At 36.7% G+C, this 21085-nt stretch overlaps 2 protein-coding genes and 1 pseudogene across 4 annotated transcripts; 2 read left to right on the forward strand and 1 right to left on the reverse strand.

Moving 5' to 3' along the window:
* The first annotated feature begins 520 nt into the window (after positions 1-520).
* Positions 521-10085, forward strand: LOC113725787 (ABC transporter G family member 28-like). Of its 3 annotated transcripts, XM_027249146.2 has the most exons (14): positions 521-1121; positions 1227-1303; positions 2068-2328; positions 3228-3291; positions 3377-3523; positions 3998-4032; positions 4125-4198; positions 4822-5744; positions 6208-6504; positions 6952-7446; positions 8293-8441; positions 8654-8943; positions 9044-9177; positions 9498-10085. In XM_027249146.2, exons 1-14 carry the CDS (start codon positions 838-840, stop codon positions 9652-9654), a joined length of 3387 nt encoding a protein of 1128 aa, XP_027104947.2. In that variant the 5' UTR covers positions 521-837; the 3' UTR covers positions 9655-10085. The 3 variants fall into 3 exon arrangements, with proteins under 3 accessions (XP_027104947.2, XP_071930301.1, XP_071930303.1); XM_072074200.1 differs by lacking the exon at positions 3228-3291 and having other exon boundaries at positions 3367-3523; XM_072074202.1 differs by lacking the exons at positions 521-1121; positions 1227-1303 and adding an exon at positions 2926-3076 and having other exon boundaries at positions 2217-2328.
* Positions 10086-14780: 4695 nt separating this feature from the next.
* On the forward strand, positions 14781-15992 carry LOC113723853 (ABC transporter G family member 24-like; annotated as a pseudogene).
* Positions 15993-17585: 1593 nt separating this feature from the next.
* On the reverse strand, positions 17586-19859 carry LOC113723854 (serpin-ZX-like). Its single transcript, XM_072076730.1, has 2 exons — positions 19419-19859; positions 17586-18347 (listed from the first exon to the last, which is right to left on the reverse strand). Exons 1-2 carry the CDS (start codon positions 19857-19859, stop codon positions 17586-17588), a joined length of 1203 nt encoding a protein of 400 aa, XP_071932831.1.
* Between the last annotated feature and the right edge of the window lie 1226 nt (positions 19860-21085).

A 21085-nucleotide genomic window follows, 5' to 3' on the forward strand; every position in this document is an offset into this window, starting at 1 on the left:
GAAAGCAAATTCTTACTCACAGTGGTGATCGGATTCGAACCCATCCAAACTTTTTCTTAAAAAAAAAAAATAACCTTGACATAATTTACATGTAGTGTTGTGACCAGTATCATTGGATACAACACAACGTTGTGATTATAAAGATGCACACAAGTTAATTTGTCAAAATGTATTCAAGCCGTATCAATTGCCTTTACCACATGCTGCAAACTGCAAACTCTTCTTCCTTGATATTTCACCTCTGGCCCATAATCCTTGTGTTCCTCATTTTCTTGGACATTGTTTTGACTTATTCTCTTTACATTTGTCCTCCTGGACGGTATCATTAACTTTGTTCTCCATTTGTATGTGTCAAGTAAAGCTAACAAAGTTATTACTTTTACTTTTTTTTTTTAAGTGCTAACAAAGTTATTCAAACGCTCTTGCCTTGTCTGCTTCGAATAAAACTTACCAACGAGGATAGAAAATCCTCTGTAATTAAGTACAGGAATTTTTAGCAAAGCAGATAAAATTGCTGCAAAAACAAATACGACTATCCTGCTGTGTAGCAGGACTGCCAACAGCTTCATATGAATGCCGGCGGATCATTGCCCGTTAAGACATAAAGACATGTTCTTATTGGGACCCACTTCCAACTCCCATTTCTTCCCCATATTTATACCACCAAGGTTTATTCTCACTCTGCATCTTTAATCTCGCCGCCTAACCAGCTAATTTGTCCGTCTCTCAAGACACCCTTTTTGATATTATTTGCTGGGATTGACTAAGAATTCCGGAAAATCCCTTCTTCTAGCGAGAAAAATAAATAAATAAATAAGAAAAAGACAATCTTGTAGAATGAGCAGAGAAAGAAAACCCAGAAAATTTGTCAAATTCTTTAGCACTAGTAGGATCACATTGGCAGTTTTAGTAGTTGTGATTTTGCAGTTGAGTTGGGTGCAGCTGGTACAATGCCAGAACTTTGATGACTATACATCTGGAAGTGGAAAAGATTTTCCGGTGGATAATCCTGAATTTGTCAAGTATTTTACTCAAGTTGCTTACAGCAGGCTATCCAATCTCACTACGCTTTTGCTCTCCAGTCAATTTGCTAACAACCATAGCTACTGTGTTAAGGATCCGTAAGTTTACTAGCATGGCTCTGTATTTCAGTTCTCTTTCTTGTTGAAGTTCTATTTTATACAACTACTTGTGATTTTGGTTTGTTGATTGTTTTGGTTCTGTAGGAAAGCTGAATGGAACAGGGCGTTTAACTTTTCCGACAATTTGGATTTTGTTAGTAACTGCATTACCAATCTCAGAGGTAAATAAATGTTGAATGAGCTAGTTTGGGTTTAAATAAGATGAGCTTGCCGTAAAAAATAATGATATTTGGTTTCAAATTAATCTGGGAGCTAAGTAGTTTCAAGAAGTTGACAGCTTAATAACTGATAAGGCACTTGGGATTTGTTGTAGGATGTTTCTTTGAATTTAGATGCAGTTGACTCTAATGCTGAAAAATTATTACGCAATACTAATACAAATGATTATCTGATTCTGGAATCTGGATAAAAACAAAAAGGGGTTCCTTTAAACTTTGTTTTTGGTATAAAAGTACTGCTGCATCAAAATCAAAATCGGATTTGAAAATATGCTTTCTATTTAGTTATTGTTGTGACGAAGCTCAAAAAATATAACTTTTTTTGCCTAGCATCTGCTAATTGTTTATGTGTGTTAATCATCTGCTAATTGTGCTCAATAATATGACCAGCTATTGCTCAATGTTTCTGTTCATAACTGTTACTTTTAGTAGAGGTTTATAACATATCGACATCTACTATATAATTTATTAAATCCATTGGAATGCCATAATTGAACAGAACTCCATTAAGCTCATCAAAAACTTGTCACATATAGAGGAAGTTTATTAGTTGGCAATTGTCACTGAAACTCTCAGTTTCAAGCAGATCAATGAAGAATTATGTCTCCCATGGGGATTTGCAGTTTCCAGAGCATTTTCTTTTCAGCTGGAAACTTAAAGTATTTTGGTCCATCATTTGTCGATTCTAATTATCATTTGTGCAACAGGAGACTTCACTCAGCGAATATGCACAGCTGCAGAGATAAAAGCCTACTTCAACAGCATCCAAAACTCAAATGCTATAAAACCTAATGGAAACTGCAATAGGACATCTTGGGTTTCTGGTTGTGAGCCTGGATGGGCATGTGGCGTCAACTCAGATCAGCCAATTGATTTAAAAAATTCTCGTGATATACCAGTCAGAACTTTGGACTGCCAATCCTGCTGCGCAGGTTTTTTCTGCCCACGTGGCATCACTTGCATGATACGTAAGTATGCAAGAAAGTTGTGATCCTTTTAAAGCTATTCTTGTGATGGCAACAGAATATAAGATATAGTTCTGGTGATCATAAACGAGACTTAATTTGTGAATTCTTTCACTTAAGCTTCTTTCTGAAGCAACCTTAGGAAATAGTGTGCTTCTAGTAATCTTCTGCATACACTGGAAATGCTGTTAACTCTTGTTTTAGTTTACGTACTATATAGATGTTGGAGTGTACAGAGCCATTTTAACATCCACAAAGTTTCATATCCATCCTTCAATTTTATGTCCTCTTTTCCATTTTAGAAAACTGATAATTTTTTTTTCAAATTTGAAATGTGAAGTCCTTGTCCAAGCAGAGTTTCCTTTGCGGCCTTTTTCATGCCCTTGCTTTTCTTTACCCATGTATTTACTAGAAACCAACTAGTCTGTTGATCATTCATGATATTACTGGATGAACAATCAGGTGAACCTGCATTTCTCTATTGCAAGAACTTTACAGCAGGTTGACTATATTAACCTTTTACTTTGTCCGTGGCAATCCTATGATGCTTCAGTTGTTTGTACTCAATTGATGTTCTGTGCTCTTTGGCTAATTATTCAGATGAATTTCAATGCTGGTTTGGCCCCGTTTGGGGTTGCGGTGGCTTATAAAGAAGTACTTCTGACACAAGTGCTTTTAACAAAAGTGCTTTTAAGTTACCACAACTTGGGCTACTTAAGTTATGGGAAATTAGTCACCAAACACCCTAGAGGTACTTTTAGTGCGTAAAAGCACTTTTTTTTTTGGTAAACGCACCGCAATCCCAAACGATGCCTTTATTACATTAACCTCTGAAACTTTTTTAATTGTTCACTGCTAATAGCTTGGAAATTTTCTCACAAAATATTCTGGTCCATGTGAAGCATGCCCATTAGGTTCGTACTGTCCACTTGCTACGCTTAATAGGTCTAGCGGCAACTGTGAACCGTAAGTTCTAATTCTTGTTGCAACAATTTTTTGAAGGATTTCTCCATTTTGTATGGCTTTTTATATCTATCATAGCACTCTTCAGGTACAATTACCAGTTACCAGCTGGACAGCTAAATCACACTTGTGGTGGGGCAGATATGTGGTCCGATGTCATCTCTAGTGGTGCTATATTCTGCTCAGCAGGATCATATTGTCCAACCAGTATAGAGCAAACTCCTTGCAGCAGTGGGTACTATTCTTATCCTCAACTGCAGATTGTTGTCTTTTAAAGTTTCTGTAATATGAATTCCTGTTGAGAAAAGAAAATTAATTGGAAGTGTGAAACAGTTTTGGAGTGGAATGACAACATATGCTTTGAAACATGTAATGGAAATGGAAAATTGCATAGGCATGTGAAATACCAAACAAACTTGTTTACAGTTTTCATAAATCCATTAAAGATAAAAAATTAATTACTGGATTGGTTTTAAAAAGTTCTTGGCTAATTTTGGAATGATCTTTGAACTGTTAATCATATTCTCTGGGAGTGTTTTGCAAGTTTTTAAATTTGTTGCAACTGTTATTGTCTACTTTGAAGTCTAGTTTGGAGAAACTTCGTGACTGTCCAAGAAGCAGTTCCCTACAACCATGGTCTCCATTTTTGTTTTGTTATACTAGTGATTCTATATGCGAAGTCTCAATACATTATTTCTTTAAATCTCAGGAATTACTGTCCAATGGGCTCTACATCTGAGAAACGTAAGACCAGACTAAGATTTGAGTTAGCACATGCTAAATTTTATCAAAACCTTAATGCTTCATGGAGTGACGGTGACTAATTAAACTTGCAGCATGCTTCAAGCTGGCTTCGTGTGATCCCAATACTGCAAGTCAAAATATTCATGCATATGGAGCAATGCTTATAGTAAGTTGTTTCCGTGTTTTATGAATTACTATTATATGTTGGACCCTTTGTCTTATAGGGGAAGTGAAATGTGGAGGTTGTTTTACCCCAAGCTCTAGCTACGTATACATACATCATTTTAGTATGGGAGAGTGAAGCGAAAAGGTTCAAGATGCTAATATAGAGCTATAATTGCAATACTGAAGATGCCCTGTCTGTCATGTTTCTGTTGTTATTCTCTTTACAATTTGGCTTTAAACTCTGATGATGAGACACTTAAGTGTGGACTTGATCTTTTAGGATCACAATTTATCTCTCTATTAACTGTGTAAGGATCTCTAAAATCTTCACTGTGCCTCAACCAGCACTTGTCTATGACTGCAGATTTCATTACCTGGCCATCTTCTCAAAGTCCTTGTATTCTTTTGCTATTGCAAATGCAACTAACAAAATAAATGTATTTTTCTAATCACAGGCTGGTTTGAGTACTCTAACTGTGTAAGGATCTCTAAAATCTTCACTGTGCCTAAACCAGCACTTGTCTATGAGTGCAAATTTCATTGCCTGGCCATCTTCTCAAAGTCCTTGTATTCTTTTGCTATTGCAAATGCAACTAACAAATAGACATATTTTTCTAATCACAGGCTGGTTTGAGTACTCTTCTCCTTATTATCTATAATTGCTCTGACCAAGTTATCACCATCCGAGAGAGGAGACTGGCCAAGTCCAGGGAAGCAGCAGCTAGAAGCGTAAGAGAGAAGGTTCAAGCACGTACAAGGTGGAAAGCTGCAAAAGACGCAGCTAAAAAGCATGCAATTGAATTGCAAAGTCAAGTATCTCGGAAATTCTCTCGCAGGAAAGTTGGTGCAGAAAATGAAAAAGTTAGGATATTAAACGAAGAAGAGCTTGGGACAGATGAGGATCTATACCCTACCATGGACACTAGTACTTCTGGTGCATCTGAGCAATCATATGCTTCATCAGAAGGGAAGACAATAGAAGCAGGTCATCTCACAAGAATGATGCATGAAATTGAAGATCATTCTGACAGTTTCTCAAGTTTTGCAGTGGACGCTAAAAGTAGCAAATCAAAAGCTGCAAAGGACAAAGAAATACACACTCATAGCCAAATTTTTAAGTATGCTTACTCACAACTTGAGAAAGAGAAAGCTCAGGAACAGCAGAACAAAAATCTTACGTTCTCAGGAGTAATTTCAATGGCTGCCAATACCGAGACGAGAAAAAGACCCGTTATTGAGATTGCTTTCAGAGACCTAACTGTTACTCTGAAAGGAAAACACAAACATCTTTTGAGGTCTGTCAATGGAAAAATAATGCCTGGCCGTATAACAGCTGTAATGGGCCCGTCGGGGGCAGGAAAAACAACTTTTCTCTCTGCCCTGGCTGGAAAAGCAGTTGGATGCACAATCAATGGTTTGATTCTTGTAAATGGAAAGACCGAATCGATCCATTCATACAAAAAGATTGTCGGTTTTGTTCCACAGGATGATATTGTGCATGGAAATTTGACTGTGGAGGAGAACCTATGGTTCAGTGCAAGATGCAGGTATGTGACATCCAATTCTGTCGACATCTCAAAATACGAATTTATTATCTTAATAATAAGTGGAAGTAGAAGCAGCAGAAATAGTTGAAATGTTTTACATATACTGATTGGTGTCTATTTGTAAGAATATCTGAACAGTTAAAAGGTACCTTCAAACATTTTTCTGTTGGAAAGGTGTGAATTGCACTAGCTGATGCAAACAGCATTAAGAATTGAAGGACATTTAAGCCACTTTCAAAACCGTTTCTTTTTCTTTGTTTGTTTGTTTTTGTTTTTGTTTTTTAACGCATTGGCTTTTAGATTGTGTAAACCTGTCAATATTCTGCCATTTGAGATTACAGCAAACTATGGTATTTTTTTCATCTTCAAAGAGCTCCATTGTCATTTCTATGGTGACATATTTACCCAAGGAGCATAAAATTTCATTATTAACTTTTTTTTCTACTTCTTAAAATTATTGAAGGCTTTCTGCAGACTTGCCTAAACCAGATAAGGTTCTTACCGTTGAGAGGGTAATTGAGTCTCTGGGGTTGCAGGCTGTCCGTAGTTCCTTGGTTGGAACAGTAGAAAAGAGAGGCATATCTGGAGGTCAGAGGAAAAGAGTAAATGTTGGTCTGGAGTTGGTTATGGAGCCCTCGCTTCTCTTTTTAGATGAGCCCACATCTGGATTGGACAGCTCATCTTCCCAGCTTCTTCTTAGAGCAATTCGACGGGAGGCTCTTGAGGGGGTAAACATATGCATGGTTGTCCACCAGCCAAGGTAACTAAATCAATATTCTGAACAGTGGATGGTAGTCTTTTCCTCTTTTGATTGGATTTGTTTAACTTTGTCATATATCGCTTTGCTAATGGTTTCTCTACTTAAACACATCTACTTAAGCTGTTATGAGTCTTTAGCATACATTCAGGACTTTGATAGGATTATTCTCGTGGAACTTGCAAAAGACCATGTGCGACCGGGAAATGACAGAGGAAATTTTATGAACTTATACCCTAAAGAGAGAGAGAGAGAGGATTTTTTTTTGAATTGCTTTACGACAGTCGCTGCTCTCTTTATGAAATTATTCAGAGCTTACCAGAACATTAGTTATTTAGAAGTCTGAAATTATGCTTGCATCTTTTTTTCTTTTTATTTTTCAGTTTGGTATGACTGGCTAGGATCATTTCATTCTCCTACTGATTGTCAGTACTCATCTTGTTGTTTCAGCTACACCTTATTCAGGATGTTTGATGACTTGATACTTCTAGCAAAAGGTGGTCTTACTGTATATCATGGTTCGGTCAGAAAAGTTGAAGAGTATTTCACCAGCCTTGGTATCAATGTTCCTGAACGAGTTAATCCCCCAGATTATTTCATTGACGTTTTGGAGGGATTGGTCAAACCAAACACAAGTTCCAGTTTGAGTCATGAAGAGCTTCCAATCAGATGGATGCTTTATAATGGTTATCCTGTACCCCCAGACATGCAACACTATTCTGTTGCTGTTACTGCATCTCCAACATATGTACAGTTTGGTAGTCATGAGTATTCTGCTCAAATTACAAACGAGGACCAATCTTTTGCCGGGGAAATGTGGCAAGATGTGAAGTGTAACATGGAAAGGCGGCGAGATATAATTCGGCACAACTTCTTGCGGTCAAAAGATTTGTCAAACCGAAGAACTCCAAATGTGCTCCTGCAATACAAGTATTTTCTTGGGAGGTACATGACAAATTTTCATTTATATTCATGGCTCCTAAAAAGGACAATCTAACTATCTTCTTCATACTTTTGCAAGCCTATAAACAATGTTCTGTGGCTCAGAGTTCTTTAGATAAGCCAAATTACTCTTCTTCAACTGCCACACACATAAACCCTGTTCACAAGGTAAACAAACATGCCATAATAAAGAAACATGAGATGGAGGGGTGATGGGAAGGGCTAAAGATGCGAGGCCTACCTTGCATAAAGAGAAGTTCCATGTCCTGAAACTGTGAATAGTGCACCATAAGCCAAAACACATGAAAGAAGCAATATCTGGATTTCTACTGGAGTGTCTGTCCTTCCTATAGAGTACGGCTTTTAAATCCTGACCTGATCTCCTTGTCTATTGCTCCTATTGGTAAGGAAGCTCTTCTTGAATCTTGGAAGTGAATTAAACTCTCCACATGGCTAAAATAACAAACTGGCAGACTCATTGACTTAGTAGACTAGATGAATGGGAGGAAGTTCTGAGACTACCAAAAAAGAAATGGAATCACAGAGTAACACTTTGGCTATTTTCATTAGAAGGATGTTGTCATCCTGCCTTAGATTGTATGCAGCTACTTAAGGTTGGATTAATAGTTTGGTTGGCAAGGCATCGTTTATTGGTTAAATCTTTAGGGTCAGCAGCAAACTCTGTATAATTACGGCAGTTGCTGTTAGTGTTTAAGGGTTTGCTGGCACATTATACAATAATAAACTTGCTAAATGTGCTAACCATTGGATCTCTGATTGCTTAAGTAACTTTCTTCTTAGTTCGCTGAGACTACATTGTGATGTAACCTGTGGTCATACTGATCTCAGGGTTGGCAAGCAACGATTACGTGAAGCAAGAGTGCAAGCGATAGATTATCTCATTTTGTTACTTGCTGGGGCTAGCTTGGGATCTCTTAGCAAAGCAAGTGAAGAGCAGTTTGGCATGCCTGGTTATACTTATAGTATTATTGCTGTTTGTAAGTAAAGGATCAACCCCCTCTCATTTAATATTGATTTATATTTGAAATACTGACTAATTTAATTGACTTACTAGTGTGAAGTTGCAATGCTTTAGAACTGAAGAAAATATTTCCTTCAACCTCCTGAGACATGTTTTATGCCCTGAATCATGACTAATACCCTTCATGCTAAAAGAGGTTCATAATGGGTTCTTTTCGTCCAATTTCAGCTCTTTTATGCAAAATTGCGGCTTTGAGGTCATTTTCAATGGAGAAGCTACAACATTGGCGAGAAAGTGCTTCAGGGATGTCTAGCCTGGCTTATTTTGTTTCGAAGGATACAATGGACCACTTTAACACAGCCATCAAGCCTGTGGTCTATCTATCAATGTATTATTTCTTCAATAATCCCAGATCGCCATTCATGGATAATTATATTGTTTTGCTCTGCCTCGTGTATTGCGTGACTGGTATAGCATATGTATTAGCCATCTTTCTTGACCCTGGACCTTCTCAGCTGGTGGGTAGTAATTTCTTGTTTAATCCTATTATGACTTCTATTTGAATTATTATGAATTTGATTATTTAATTTGACCTGTTACTTTTTCAACCTTGTGCAGTGTTCAGTAATTCTTCCTGTGGTTTTGACTCTGGTTGCAACTCAGGCCAGAGATAATAAAGTATTGAAGATTATATCTGACTTCTGTTATCCAAAATGGGCCTTAGAAGCATTTGTTATTGGAAATGCAGAAAGGTATGATCCTTGTATGCAACGTTAAAACTTTCATCCATTTGTTAGAGCCTGCTTTAACGCATTAAAACTACAAAAGCGAAGCAGAAGTGTTTATATAAACCTATCGCTTGACATGACCATAATAACTCTAGAAAAAAATTGTCTATCCAGGTGTAGAGATTGCTGAAGGAACTATATCAATTACATATACTTAGCAAACTAGTAGACGAGTTTAACACTAAAATGAATGAATTTTAATACGGATAGAAGCTCATAGAAACATGGTGACTTTGAACTTGTAAACCAGCCAAACAGTCGACTCATTACCTTTTGGTTTTCAGGTACTATGGTGTGTGGATCATAACTCGCTGCGGTACGCTCAGAAGATTTGATTATAATCTCCATGACTGGATACTTTGTATAGCTATTCTAATCCTCACTGGCATTGCTAGTCGTGGCATAGCTTTCCTCGGCATGCTGGTTTTCCAAAGAAAGTAGGAGTAAATTCAATTTGACCAAGTACTCAGTTCAGATTATTGCATGGAAGTATAGTCACTCGCAATTTTCAGGCAATCACAGAATGCATGATTCGAAGGCTCTGCGTTTCCAAGCTAACATTTACTCGAGTTCAAAGAAAAGCTAACATTTACTCTGGAGTAACGGTGCAGGATCTAATTCTTGACTGCATCATGATAGTTCTTCTGAGCTTTTTTTGGCCAATTTAATGTATAGGAACTTGTGGTGATAGTATATTTATAGCTTTACACAGTTCATCTTTTAGTATATGTCAGAGGAGCCAGCCTATTGGCTTTTCCTCGTACAATCCAGACACATACTTTAATAAGATTAGTGGATTCTTTTCATGTAAACAGAACAGGTCAAAGGTTATCCTTTTGTTTTTGGAGTAATATCTTTCGTGGTATTGTGCATTGCTTTAGAAGTTGGCACGCCAATGACAAAAGAAGACCCAACAAGCTTGCCTGCTATAGCTGTCAAGTTTCTCTTCCAAGAATCAGGATTGAATACAGAAATCCCAATGGATTTAAGAGTCTCGAGGGAGCAAATATGCAAGTACATGCATATATAGTAATGCTTCATAAGAAACAAAAAAAAAAAAAGAACCAATAAATATAAGCAAGTTGTGCTAAAAAAAAACTTTTTAACAGTTGTAGATGTGTAAAAATCTGGTATAATTAAAGCAATCTTTCGTTTCTGTTTGTCTAAACATATCAACCTGGTCATCTTTTGCCACAACCATTCGGGTTGCTGCCTTAGAATCACGCAAAGACATATCAACCTTTTTTTTTTGTTTAATGATTTTAAATTCAAAGAAAAGCTCGTTTAAGTTCTCTTTGATGACTAGCTAAACAAGTCAAGTTTGAATAAAATTTTAAACTTATTAAAACAATCAAATAAATTTAAACACTAAAATATTTGATTTGATAATTAGCCTTATTTACGCTATAATCAGGCAAGTGATATGTGTTTCAGCCGGGTGAATTCTGAAGTTCATTTTTCATTATGAATAAATACTCAAGTGGTACGAATACTCAAAGTAGCATCGGATGGTCCTTGTACCTTAAGGCAACGGATTAAATATGGTGGAAACGGAACCCATTTCTCAAATAAAATGAAAAAAAAAATAAATATAACGAAAAGAAATGTCGATGCTTCTTGATCTCGTTGTTTTTTTTTCTTAATATCAAGTTCTCCAATCTGTAATTTATTTCTTGTTGCTCAGCACGTATATAGGATAATCAAGATTTGTCTAGTTGGCTGCAATCTTTAGACTTCGTAAATGCAGATCGTCCCATATGCATGCAATATTACTACTGTATTTTAGCCCCGCGAATCTAAAGTTTGCTGTTAAGTATTACTTGCAAGTCAAAACAATCTCCTCTTGTCTGCTCGCAGTAAAATCTGCCACCCGAATTACAGCAGAACACATGGAAGATTAGCAAAAGAGCAACTGAGATTACTAGTCCATACAGATTATAGTCCAAAAATTATAGCAAAAGACTGCAAAAATTATAGCAAAAGAGCAAGCAGGATGGACAAAAATTATAGTCCATACAGACTGCAAATCAGTGGTTGAGCAGATTACTAGAAGCAGTGAATATGAATACATGACTGCAACGGTATTAGAAGACGTACAGGAACTTAGTCTAGGCTTTGAAAGCTGTTCTTTTGTGTTTATACCTAGAACTGAAAATCAAATCACCCATACATTAACACAATATGCAGTAAATCTAGTACATGATATTGAATGGGAGCACGATTTCCCAATATGGCTGATTGACTTGGTTAAGATGGATATGAGGGTAGTATCCCCTTTTTGCAACTAATTCTTGTAAGGTCAAGTGTTCATATCTATACAATGGTATCGTTTGTTGAAAAAAAAAAAAAAAAAGAGCAACTGAGATGAAAACGATACAGTTACTTGCGTACTTGCTATACTAACAAGAACCAGGCCTAAATTCCATTTAAATACCAGCGAATTAGGACTAAGTTCTCCTGTTCTCCTGTAGTTGGAATTTTGCAGTTAAGGTGGGTGCAGATGGTACATTGCCAGAACTTTGATGACTGCTACACCTATGGAAGTGGAAAACATTTTCTGGTACATAACTCAGAATTTGTCCAGCATCTCACTTAAGTTGCTTATAGTAGGCTATCCAATCTTGCGACTTCTTTGCTTTCTGCTCAATCTGCTAACAATCCTATCGACTGTATTAAGGATGCGCAAGTTATTTTGCCAGCATTGGTTTCCTTTTTTCCATTTTTCATTGGATTTCTACTTTGTACTACTAGTACTTATGATTTTGGTTTGTGGGTTGTTTCCCTTTTTTTGGGAAAGATGAATGGAACAGGGCGTTTAATTTTTTCCAACAATTTGGATTTCATGGCTAACTGCATGCATTACCAAAATCAGAGGTAAATGACTTCCGGGTGTGCTGGTTCTTGATATCAAGAAATGGAGTTTGCAATTCAGATTATTATTAGCCAGGGTTAAAAGCGTTAAATCCCCACGAACTTTACCTTTAGTCGCATGTTTACCCCAAAATCAATGAATAGGCACTTTGCTCTCCTATATTATGTAATTATGTAATTTTTATTTTTTGGTTTTTTGGTAAGTGGGTAATGAGGACCTCCTTCTTATAATTCATTGTATTTTGTCACCCGATCCGATCCTTTTCCAAAGTTAAGTTTTGATTGTCTTCCATCCATCACGGGAAAAAATCAATCACCACAAAAAAGAAAGTACTGCTTTTTTCTTTTTCCTTTTTTTACTTAGATTATCAAAAGGTACTTTATGGTTAAGTAATGGGGCTGAAGGCTGTATTCACCAAATTGACTTGTGAGTGGAGACATAGATACAGCGCGGTGAAAGGGATTGTTAGGTTTTTTTTTTTTTTTTTTTTTTTTTGAGCCTGAGTTTCATGTGATTACGGCCGGGTTGCAAAAGTTTGAGTTTTGTCAAATTCCAACTGGTTCATCCAATTCTTTACGCATTTAATGTAAATTAGTTTAGTTTCGGTGTAATTATAAAATTTATACTAACTTACTTATACGAATTGACAAATTCATTCAAATTAAATCTAAGAAATTTGAATTAAACCCAATTTGCACAAACTTATATCAAAAAAAATATAAGAATTATATCAATTGATTTGAATTGAATAACTCCCAACTTGTGAGGCTGGTGATGGACATCGTTATTACAATGAATGTAGTGATTCCTTAAAATGTGGGGATCTTTGGAGTGGTAAAATTATTTCATGAAAAAGCCATTAAATAGAGGGAACTCAATTTAAAGTCATAAAATGTCAAAGTGTAGTATATAGCCAGACTCTGGTATTCTTGAGGTCGTTCGACACACACTTAAGCTTCCTTTTATATTTTATTTTTATTTTTATTTTTAAAATATATTTCCCCTTTGCTTGTGATTGTGAGATTAGGGGTGTAAATTAATTAAATTGCTCAATTCGATCGGACTTGCGAGTAGTTTGGTTCGGGTTCAAGTTACTTGATAAGGTAATCGAATCGAGTTCAAGAAATAAAATAAAATTCGAGTAGTCATAGAATCTTATCGAGTAGTATATTTATAATATAATTTTTAATTATGTATTATAAAATTATGAAATTTACTAAAAAATTGAGTTTAAAAACTTGATTGAACTCAATTACACTCAATTGAGTTCAATTTGGTCAAGTTCAACATCGAGCTTGAGAAAGATAAAATAAGTTTAAATTTGAGCTCGAATTCAAGTTCGAATAGTTTTACTGGAATAAAGTTCGAATAATATACTATTCGAACTCGACTCGACTTGATAACAACCTTTCAGTGATTCGGCTTTCATATCTTTCTCCTTTCTCCTCGTGCTAGTAAGGTTTAGAGGCTCCCCTTAAACGAAAAAAAGTGTTGGCCTAAAAAAACTTTTAAGTTTTAACACTCTCCCGCATGGTTCAAAGTCGTGGTCGCGGTCACGGTCGCGGCCCGGAACGTTCCACATCGGTCTCGGCATATCGGTCGCGGTCTCGGTGAGACGCAAATTTTAAAGTATTTAATATTCTAAAAATTGTTAATAATATAAAAAAAGTATGTTAAACAAAAATAATAAAAAATAGCAAAAGAAATGGCCGAGTCAATCCGTCACGGTGTAACTCGGCTAATTTCTCGTCTTGACTCGAGATAACTCGGAGTGACTCGGTGTGACTCGGACGAGTCAATCCGTCGCGGTGACGTCTCGGCCGATTTCTCGGCGAGTCAAGTATTTCGGTATCGTTTCGTCACGATATCGTATCGGTAGGGGCCGAGACGGTGACGACTCGGCCGAGTCGTCTCGGTCTCGGCCGAGACTTCGAACCATGCTCTCCCGTAGCTTTAGCTGCCGGTACAAATAACGGAAAAAATACATGGTGCTGGAGGTAGATCACTGAAGAATTAATCCTACTAGGGGGATTTGCAGTTTCCAATGCCAGAAAGTCCATCTCTAGATACTGACCCTCAAAGGCTCGACAGGAGATATCAGTCAGCGACTGTGCACAGCTGCCGAGATAAAAGCTATATGAATGGCATCCAACCTTTGAGTCTGTCCTGCCTGTACCTTATTGCATCAAACTGCCGACTGATCTCCTTCTTTATTGTCTGATAAGGAAGCTTTTCTTGCACCTGGAAAGTGAAGAAAGCTCTCTATATGGCTGGCAAAGAGTAAAATAACAAACTTGCATACTGATTTACGTAGCAGACAACATAAATTCGAAAAAGTTCCGGAACTTTCCCAAAAAAAGGACAAAAATCAAATATTGAGTTTGAGCTCTCCACCATAGTTTTGAATACGTGATCTTCCTGCATTAGTTGTATATAGCTACTTAAGGTAGGATTGAAAAGTTTGGTTGATACGACATCCTTTCTTGATTAAATCTTTTGGTTCAGAAGCAAATTCCTGTTAGTTGTGAAGGGTTTGCTGGCCCTTTATACATGTATTAACATTTGGAACTTGCTAAATGTCTTAATATTTAGAAAATTGATTAAATTTCTTTATACTTCACCAAGCACACATTGTGATGTTACTCACGGACGTACTGATCTCAGGGTTGGCAAGCAACGATTACGTGATGCCAGAATGCAAGCTATAGATTATCTCATTCTGTTACTTGCCGGGGCCAGCTTGGGAATACTTGGCAAAGAAAGCGATTATCAGTTCCGATTGCATGGTTACAATTATATTATTATTGCAGTTTGTAAGTTGAAAGGACCAACTACCTCTTTTTCCATGTTAATATTGTTCTTGCTTTACTGGCCATTTCAATTGCCTCACAAGAGTTAGAAGTTGCAATTCTTCGGTACTGAGATATATCCCGAAGTATGACTAGACTTCATGATAATAGGTGCACATATGGGACAAATTCTGCAAAATTTCTCATTATAGCTCACTGTATTCTACTTTTTGTCTAATTTCTTTAACCCCAGATCATCATTCACGGATAATTACATTGTTTTGCTCTGCCTCGTGTATTGTGTGACCGGTATAGCTTATGCACTGGCCATCGTTCTTGATCCTGGACCTTCTCAGCTGGTGAGCATTAATTTCTTGTATACCCTAGTATGACCTTTCTTTGAATTGTTCTAAATTTGATTTCTTCAATTTGACCTGTTATTTTTTGACCGTTTGCAGTGTTCAGCGTTTCTTTCTGTGGTTTTGACTCTTATTGCAACTACAACCAAAGATAATAAAGTGTATAAGCTTATAGCTAACTTGTGTTATCCAAAGTGGGCTTTAGAAGCATTTGTTGCTCAAAATGCAGAAAGGTATGGTCCTTCCATACAAGGTTAAGACTTCCATCGATTATAATTCTTGATGCCTGCTTTAGTGCATAAAACGTGAAAACTGCAGCTAGTCTCAATTGTGCAAGTCTTATATCTCTTGATATGACTGTAAATTTGTCTACACAGTTCTAATAATCCCTAAAGTAATTATGTTACACATGTTCGCTAAAATGCAAACCCTACCAGATAGAAGAGATGCAGCCGAAAAACCAAGTTGAGTTTAAGTTTCAAATGAAAGGATTTAACTAACACATATGCACGTCTTCTTCTTAGGAAATTATAACATTGTGACTTGTGAACCAGACAGAAATATGTCTCATCATAAAATTTTGGTTAATTATCAGGTACTATGGTGTGTGGATCATGACTCGCTGTAGTGCATGCACTCAAAGATGTAGGTTACATTAATCTCCATGACTGGACACTTTGTATAGCTGTTCTAATCCTCGTTGGCATTGCCAGTCGTGTCATAGCTTTGCTCGGGATGTTGGTTATTCAAAGAAAGTGAGTCAATCACCCATGAAAGCATGGCTTCTGGGTTTTCAAGCTAAGGATAAGTCAGGAGTGACGCGGTCTGCTAATTAACTAACCATCATGATGGTTCTTCTAACTTTTGTTGCCCGGCTTAATGATTAGGAACTTGCTTCGATCGCAAATTTGATATCGATCTGTAGTGTATAAATTTATATTCTAATGTGGTTTTCCTTGTAAAATCCAGATGTTAACATTCATTTACTGTATACAAAATCCAGATATTAACATTCATTAAAACCCAGATACTGATTCCTTTACTGTATACAAAACAGCAGTCAAAATTTCACCCCTTTGTTTTCAAAGTTGGAACCTTCTGAGAATCGAACTCTCTATTGTTTCCAGGAATTAATTTCGATGGGTTTAAGAGCTTGGACGGGACAATGTAAAAGTGCATGGTAATACTTCATAAATGATTTAATTAAAGACATTGTGTTAAAAAAAAAGTTTAATATGTTGAGGTTGAAAGATACTTTTTATGAGACCGTTTGTTTGGGTTAATTCCTTTGTTTATTGTTAAAAAAAAAAATGGTAAAAATGTTGACCTAACATGAAGTAATATAGAAAGAACTATGCCTGCTGGGCTTAATGAGCGTGATAGGCAAAGCAAAAAAAAAAAAATTTAAAACTGTTGGGTTGCTCAGCCCGGCAGCCAATTGGAAATTTTCCTATTGTATCAAAGTAAATATAGTACTCCCATCTCTGAAGTAGCATTACTAGAAAGAGTGGGAAGGGAGAAGCAAGGCTCGAAGAAGAAGCAAGGACGTGGAGATATAGACCGATTACAACGAACTCACGACTTTAATAGAAACAAAAGATAAGCCCTTTGCTCTAGTCACTCTCAACGCTCAACTCTCAACATATATAAAAGCCTGTGTGGTGTAGACATACATCTCAACGAACTCAATTCCATCAAACCTCAACCCGAGGACAATCTCTCAAGTGTCATTTTTGGACTCTTGATCGTGAATTATCGATTGCTTATTGAACCTTGTGAATTGCAATGTCTTTTGGATTCCGATTGAACTTGCTTTTATTATATTGAGGTTTTTTTTTCTTCATATTTGAGAATTGAAAGTGAAATTTTTTTTCTTTTGATGGTAATTAGAATTGCTCGAGTTTTGCTTTTTCCCGTATATGTTATCCGAAATTAGTTGACAAATAGCAATCATCTAATATGCATTGAGACAGGAGACATAGTGTAATGGGAGGAGCCGGATTCAGAGCCTATTACCCGGTCTCCTGCTGATCAACTTGATCAGCAGTACATAAATATAAATGGAGGTTTTTGCATGACAGAACTTTGACAGCCTACGTGAAGGAGTTCTTTAGTATCAATCATTGCGTGATGAATGTACTCCGTCGCCTTGTATAACTTAGACACTCCCGAAATTATTTTCATAATTTGTAGCAATACTCATAATTAATACACAATCAAAATACAACCATTCTGGTGCCTAAATGAGAGAGGGGGGAAAAAGGGTGCTTAAAAGATTAATGATTCCGAAATAAACCTAATGCTTTAGACTGCTAAATCTTTGTCACGTCTCCAGCAATTATATATGTTCGATCATTCTGGGAGGGGATTTACTACAGCGCCAACGAAGAGGACTAATCCAGATGTCTCTTCTTTGACGATGAACATGAAAGGATGGTCAGCTACAAAGGTCTTGATTTCTCGCTGTATTTCTCCGGGTGCATGGCCGATTATTGCGCTAAAGGTGACGGCTGCTGCCTCTGTGCCTTTCTCATCCACCTCGATAAAAGCTTTGTGAATTATTTTTGAAATGAAAGGCTGATCTCTAGCATGAATCATCTCTGTCAGCTCCATGTCTTCTTCCATGAATGGAAATTTAATTTCCTCAAGAACGCTTGAGAATTTGATTTTGGGTATCTGCACGACATCAACAAGTGTTCTCTCAAGCTCGAAATGGCCGCTTATAAACCCGGAATTGAACTTCAATACTAGATCCTGCAATCCATCTATCTTGTGTGGGAGGATCAACTGCATTGAAAATCTCTTCCTGTCTCCGATGTTGCCGACTTTATAGGGAAGCTCGATGACTTTAAAGTCACCAAATGATCCGTACAGATAATGTCCTGAAATGCCCATGAAGGGAACAGAAACCTTGTCTCCACCGAGAAGGGAGAAGTTCTGATTCCGAGTCCTTGTAATATCAAATTCGTCTGCCCAATATCCTTTGAAGTAAAGAGCATTTCCTAGTATAAGTGCGGTAACAGGGCTAATGTGGCCACGTTGAAGAACATCTTTTATGAGGCCATTCGTTTGCAGGTCTGCCCATGAGTTAATTTCTTTGATGGCTTTATCAGCCTACACAAAATTTCGTTGAGTCCAACATAAAACAACATTATCAAGACAAATTCAGCAAGAATAGTTTTTCATAGGTTAACTGATTGACTTAATGCACGAAGTTACAAAAGAGGAATTGGGAAGATTTTTATAATCAACAGTACTAAAGGTAATTAAACAGCATAATTGATCAACTAGATATGCACACATGCCCTTATCATACATATATGGAGTTGTTAAACGAACCTAACTGTTTGGTAGCTCGGTTCGTTTCGACACGTTCGTGTTCGTGAAAAACTCGTTCGAAATCTTAAACGAACTGAGTTCGAACGAATTTTTTTGTTCGATCAATAATAGACCAAACACAAGCATGTTCACAAGTTTTAACGAACGTTTGCAAACATGACCATAATTATCATTTGACAAATTTTAGGGTTAATTTTATGGCTAGACTTTTATATTTGGAGGGTTTTATTTGTTATTTTTATGTTAATGTTAGTTATATAGTTAATGAATAATAGAATTTAGTCTCTTAGTGCTTTAATTGTTTTTTAGAATGATTAATGATTTGTATGTCATATTTAAGGTTTAAAATAATTTGGATTCGAGCATTTCGAGCATGTTCGCGAACGGCTTGTTTATGTTAAATGAGTCGAACTCGAACTCAAACTCGAACTCGAATATAAACTTTGCTTAACGAGCCAAACACGAACACATGTTTGGAGTTCAAAAATTAACGAACAAACACGAACGTTATTCGAATCGCTTAACGGACGGAGCTCAAACATAAGATGCTCGATTCGATTCGGCTCAATTACATCTCTGTACATGTACATATCAGCCTGTTATGCCTACATGCACTTATCCACAATTTTGTAGTTTGTACCTGTCCCTTTTTTTTTGTTTATTTTACTTTCCCACTATGAGTTCCATCAACACGGGAATTCTCCATTTTCATCATACTAATATCGTACACCATTCACTAACCCTAACAAACTACTATTTTTCTTTTTGTCCCAACATAATAGCCAAAAAAAAAAATATATATTACAAGAGTCAGCAACAGAAGACCAGTCACATAGTAACACGTACCTTTTGGAAATCCACGTTTTTGGCATCTGATTTGAAGACGTTTGTAACACAGTCCTTGTACGAGGGCTTGAGGGGAAAACGAGAATCCACCCAAACTCCATTGACGAATGAGATCTTTGGAGGACTACTACTACCACCACGGCCTCGATAACGACGGTAGCTATTACTCATGCCACTGCAGGCGGAGGAAGAAGGAGAGGAGGAGGAGGAGGAGGAAGTTGCAATAGACATCATCTGCGAAAACATCGACTTGAGCTGCTCCAAATCGTCGCATTCAACAAAGCTGAGTACACGCTTCAGAGAGCGTCCTGAACATCCCGTGGCCAGCATGGCTGCTATGGCGTTCAAGGACAGCGGAGACAGCACAATATTTTTCGAGAACCCATTGCTGCGGAGGCTACTTTGCACAAGATTTGCAGCAAAAGGAAGACAAGGATTCATGTTTTTTTTTCCCTTTTTTTCTCTTGTGCGTGATGAGAGGTTTTTTTTTTAGTGTAGGGTTTTTTGGAGGATACCTGAGGGTGACTTGTCGTGCAAATCGTATGACCAAGTAGCGTAAAGACTTGCAAGCAACGGATCCCAATTAGCGGCTCAGATCTGTCGGCTGACGTAGCTTCAGATCTGAACCGCAGAAAATTTGTTTGTTCTTGAGTTCAAACACATTTCTCTGCCATTCTTTGGAGGACAAACAATTCCATCGAAAGTGGGATAAAATATTTTTTTTTGCACTAAAATAAATTGAAATTAACTATTTTAGATTTGGTATATTGTGTGTACAATTGGCTAAAGAAACTTTAATATAAGTGATTTTATTTTTCAAATTCTAAGCCGTGTTTTGAAAGGCGTATTTTCGAAACAAGGTGTTCTTGAATTATCCTTGGACGATCAAATGGGGGTTATTGTTATGGGGCATTTGCCCCGACTCTTGGGGCGAACGCCCAAGCATTCTTGTGAGTTTTTTCTTTAAAACGTAAAAAATGTGTGCTTTTAAAATTTCAGCACTTTTTCTCTTTTTTAAACTCCAAAAAAAACATGTAAACTGGATTTTCTCTTCACCTGTTTAAGGAAGTTGAGACCCTCAAGGTGAATTTGCAATTTCTAAAAAAATTTTCTTATGTTAGCTTACAAATTTAAGTTGATGAACATGGATGTTAGTTTGGAATTTAATAATACAAAGGAGGTGAAATTTTAAAACTTTGTGCTTCACATTGAAGATATTCTAAAGAAATAGGGGAAAGACACTCGATTTGATAGTCAAAACTCGAAATATGTTTGGATTGTAAATTATTTGAGATATTTTTACTGTAACACTTTTTGTGATGTGATGTGTGTGAGATAAAAATATGTGTTGAAAATTGTAATAATGATGTAAGCAAATAAATTTTGGCAAATAAGCCTCTATCCAAATAAACAATTGCTAGTGCCCTGGAAAAGAGTTCTCACAACTGCGATCATTTGTTTGGGGGATCACATCAAGTCTTTTATGCAAATACTCATCAAAATTTATAGTGGTACACTGGTTAGTTGGGTTTCCGCTTATGGCATAACATTAGTCATACAAGTAGGTTTTACTTTTAGTCATACAAACAAGTTTTGCTTTTTTTTTATGTAGACACAAGGTTGTATTTTTTTTTATTTTATCTAATCTTTTTGTTGGTATTTTTAAT

Source organism: Coffea arabica, chromosome 2c, assembly GCF_036785885.1.
Source record: "Coffea arabica cultivar ET-39 chromosome 2c, Coffea Arabica ET-39 HiFi, whole genome shotgun sequence".
NCBI lineage: Eukaryota > Viridiplantae > Streptophyta > Magnoliopsida > Gentianales > Rubiaceae > Coffea > Coffea arabica.

Excerpts from the sequence above, each read along its gene's own strand:
- LOC113725787 (XM_027249146.2), top strand. The coding sequence starts at position 838 with ATGAGCAGAGAAAGAAAACCCAGAAAATTTGTCAAATTCTTTAGCACT. Across the intron at positions 3,524-3,997 it reads CAAACTCCTTGCAGCAGTGG|GAATTACTGTCCAATGGGCT; the intron begins GTACTATTCTTA and ends TTTAAATCTCAG. Across the intron at positions 8,944-9,043 it reads ACCCTGGACCTTCTCAGCTG|TGTTCAGTAATTCTTCCTGT; the intron begins GTGGGTAGTAAT and ends AACCTTGTGCAG.
- LOC113723854 (XM_072076730.1), bottom strand. The coding sequence starts at position 19,859 with ATGAATCCTTGTCTTCCTTTTGCTGCAAATCTTGTGCAAAGTAGCCTC. Across the intron at positions 18,348-19,418 it reads AAAACGTGGATTTCCAAAAG|GCTGATAAAGCCATCAAAGA; the intron begins GTACGTGTTACT and ends AATTTTGTGTAG.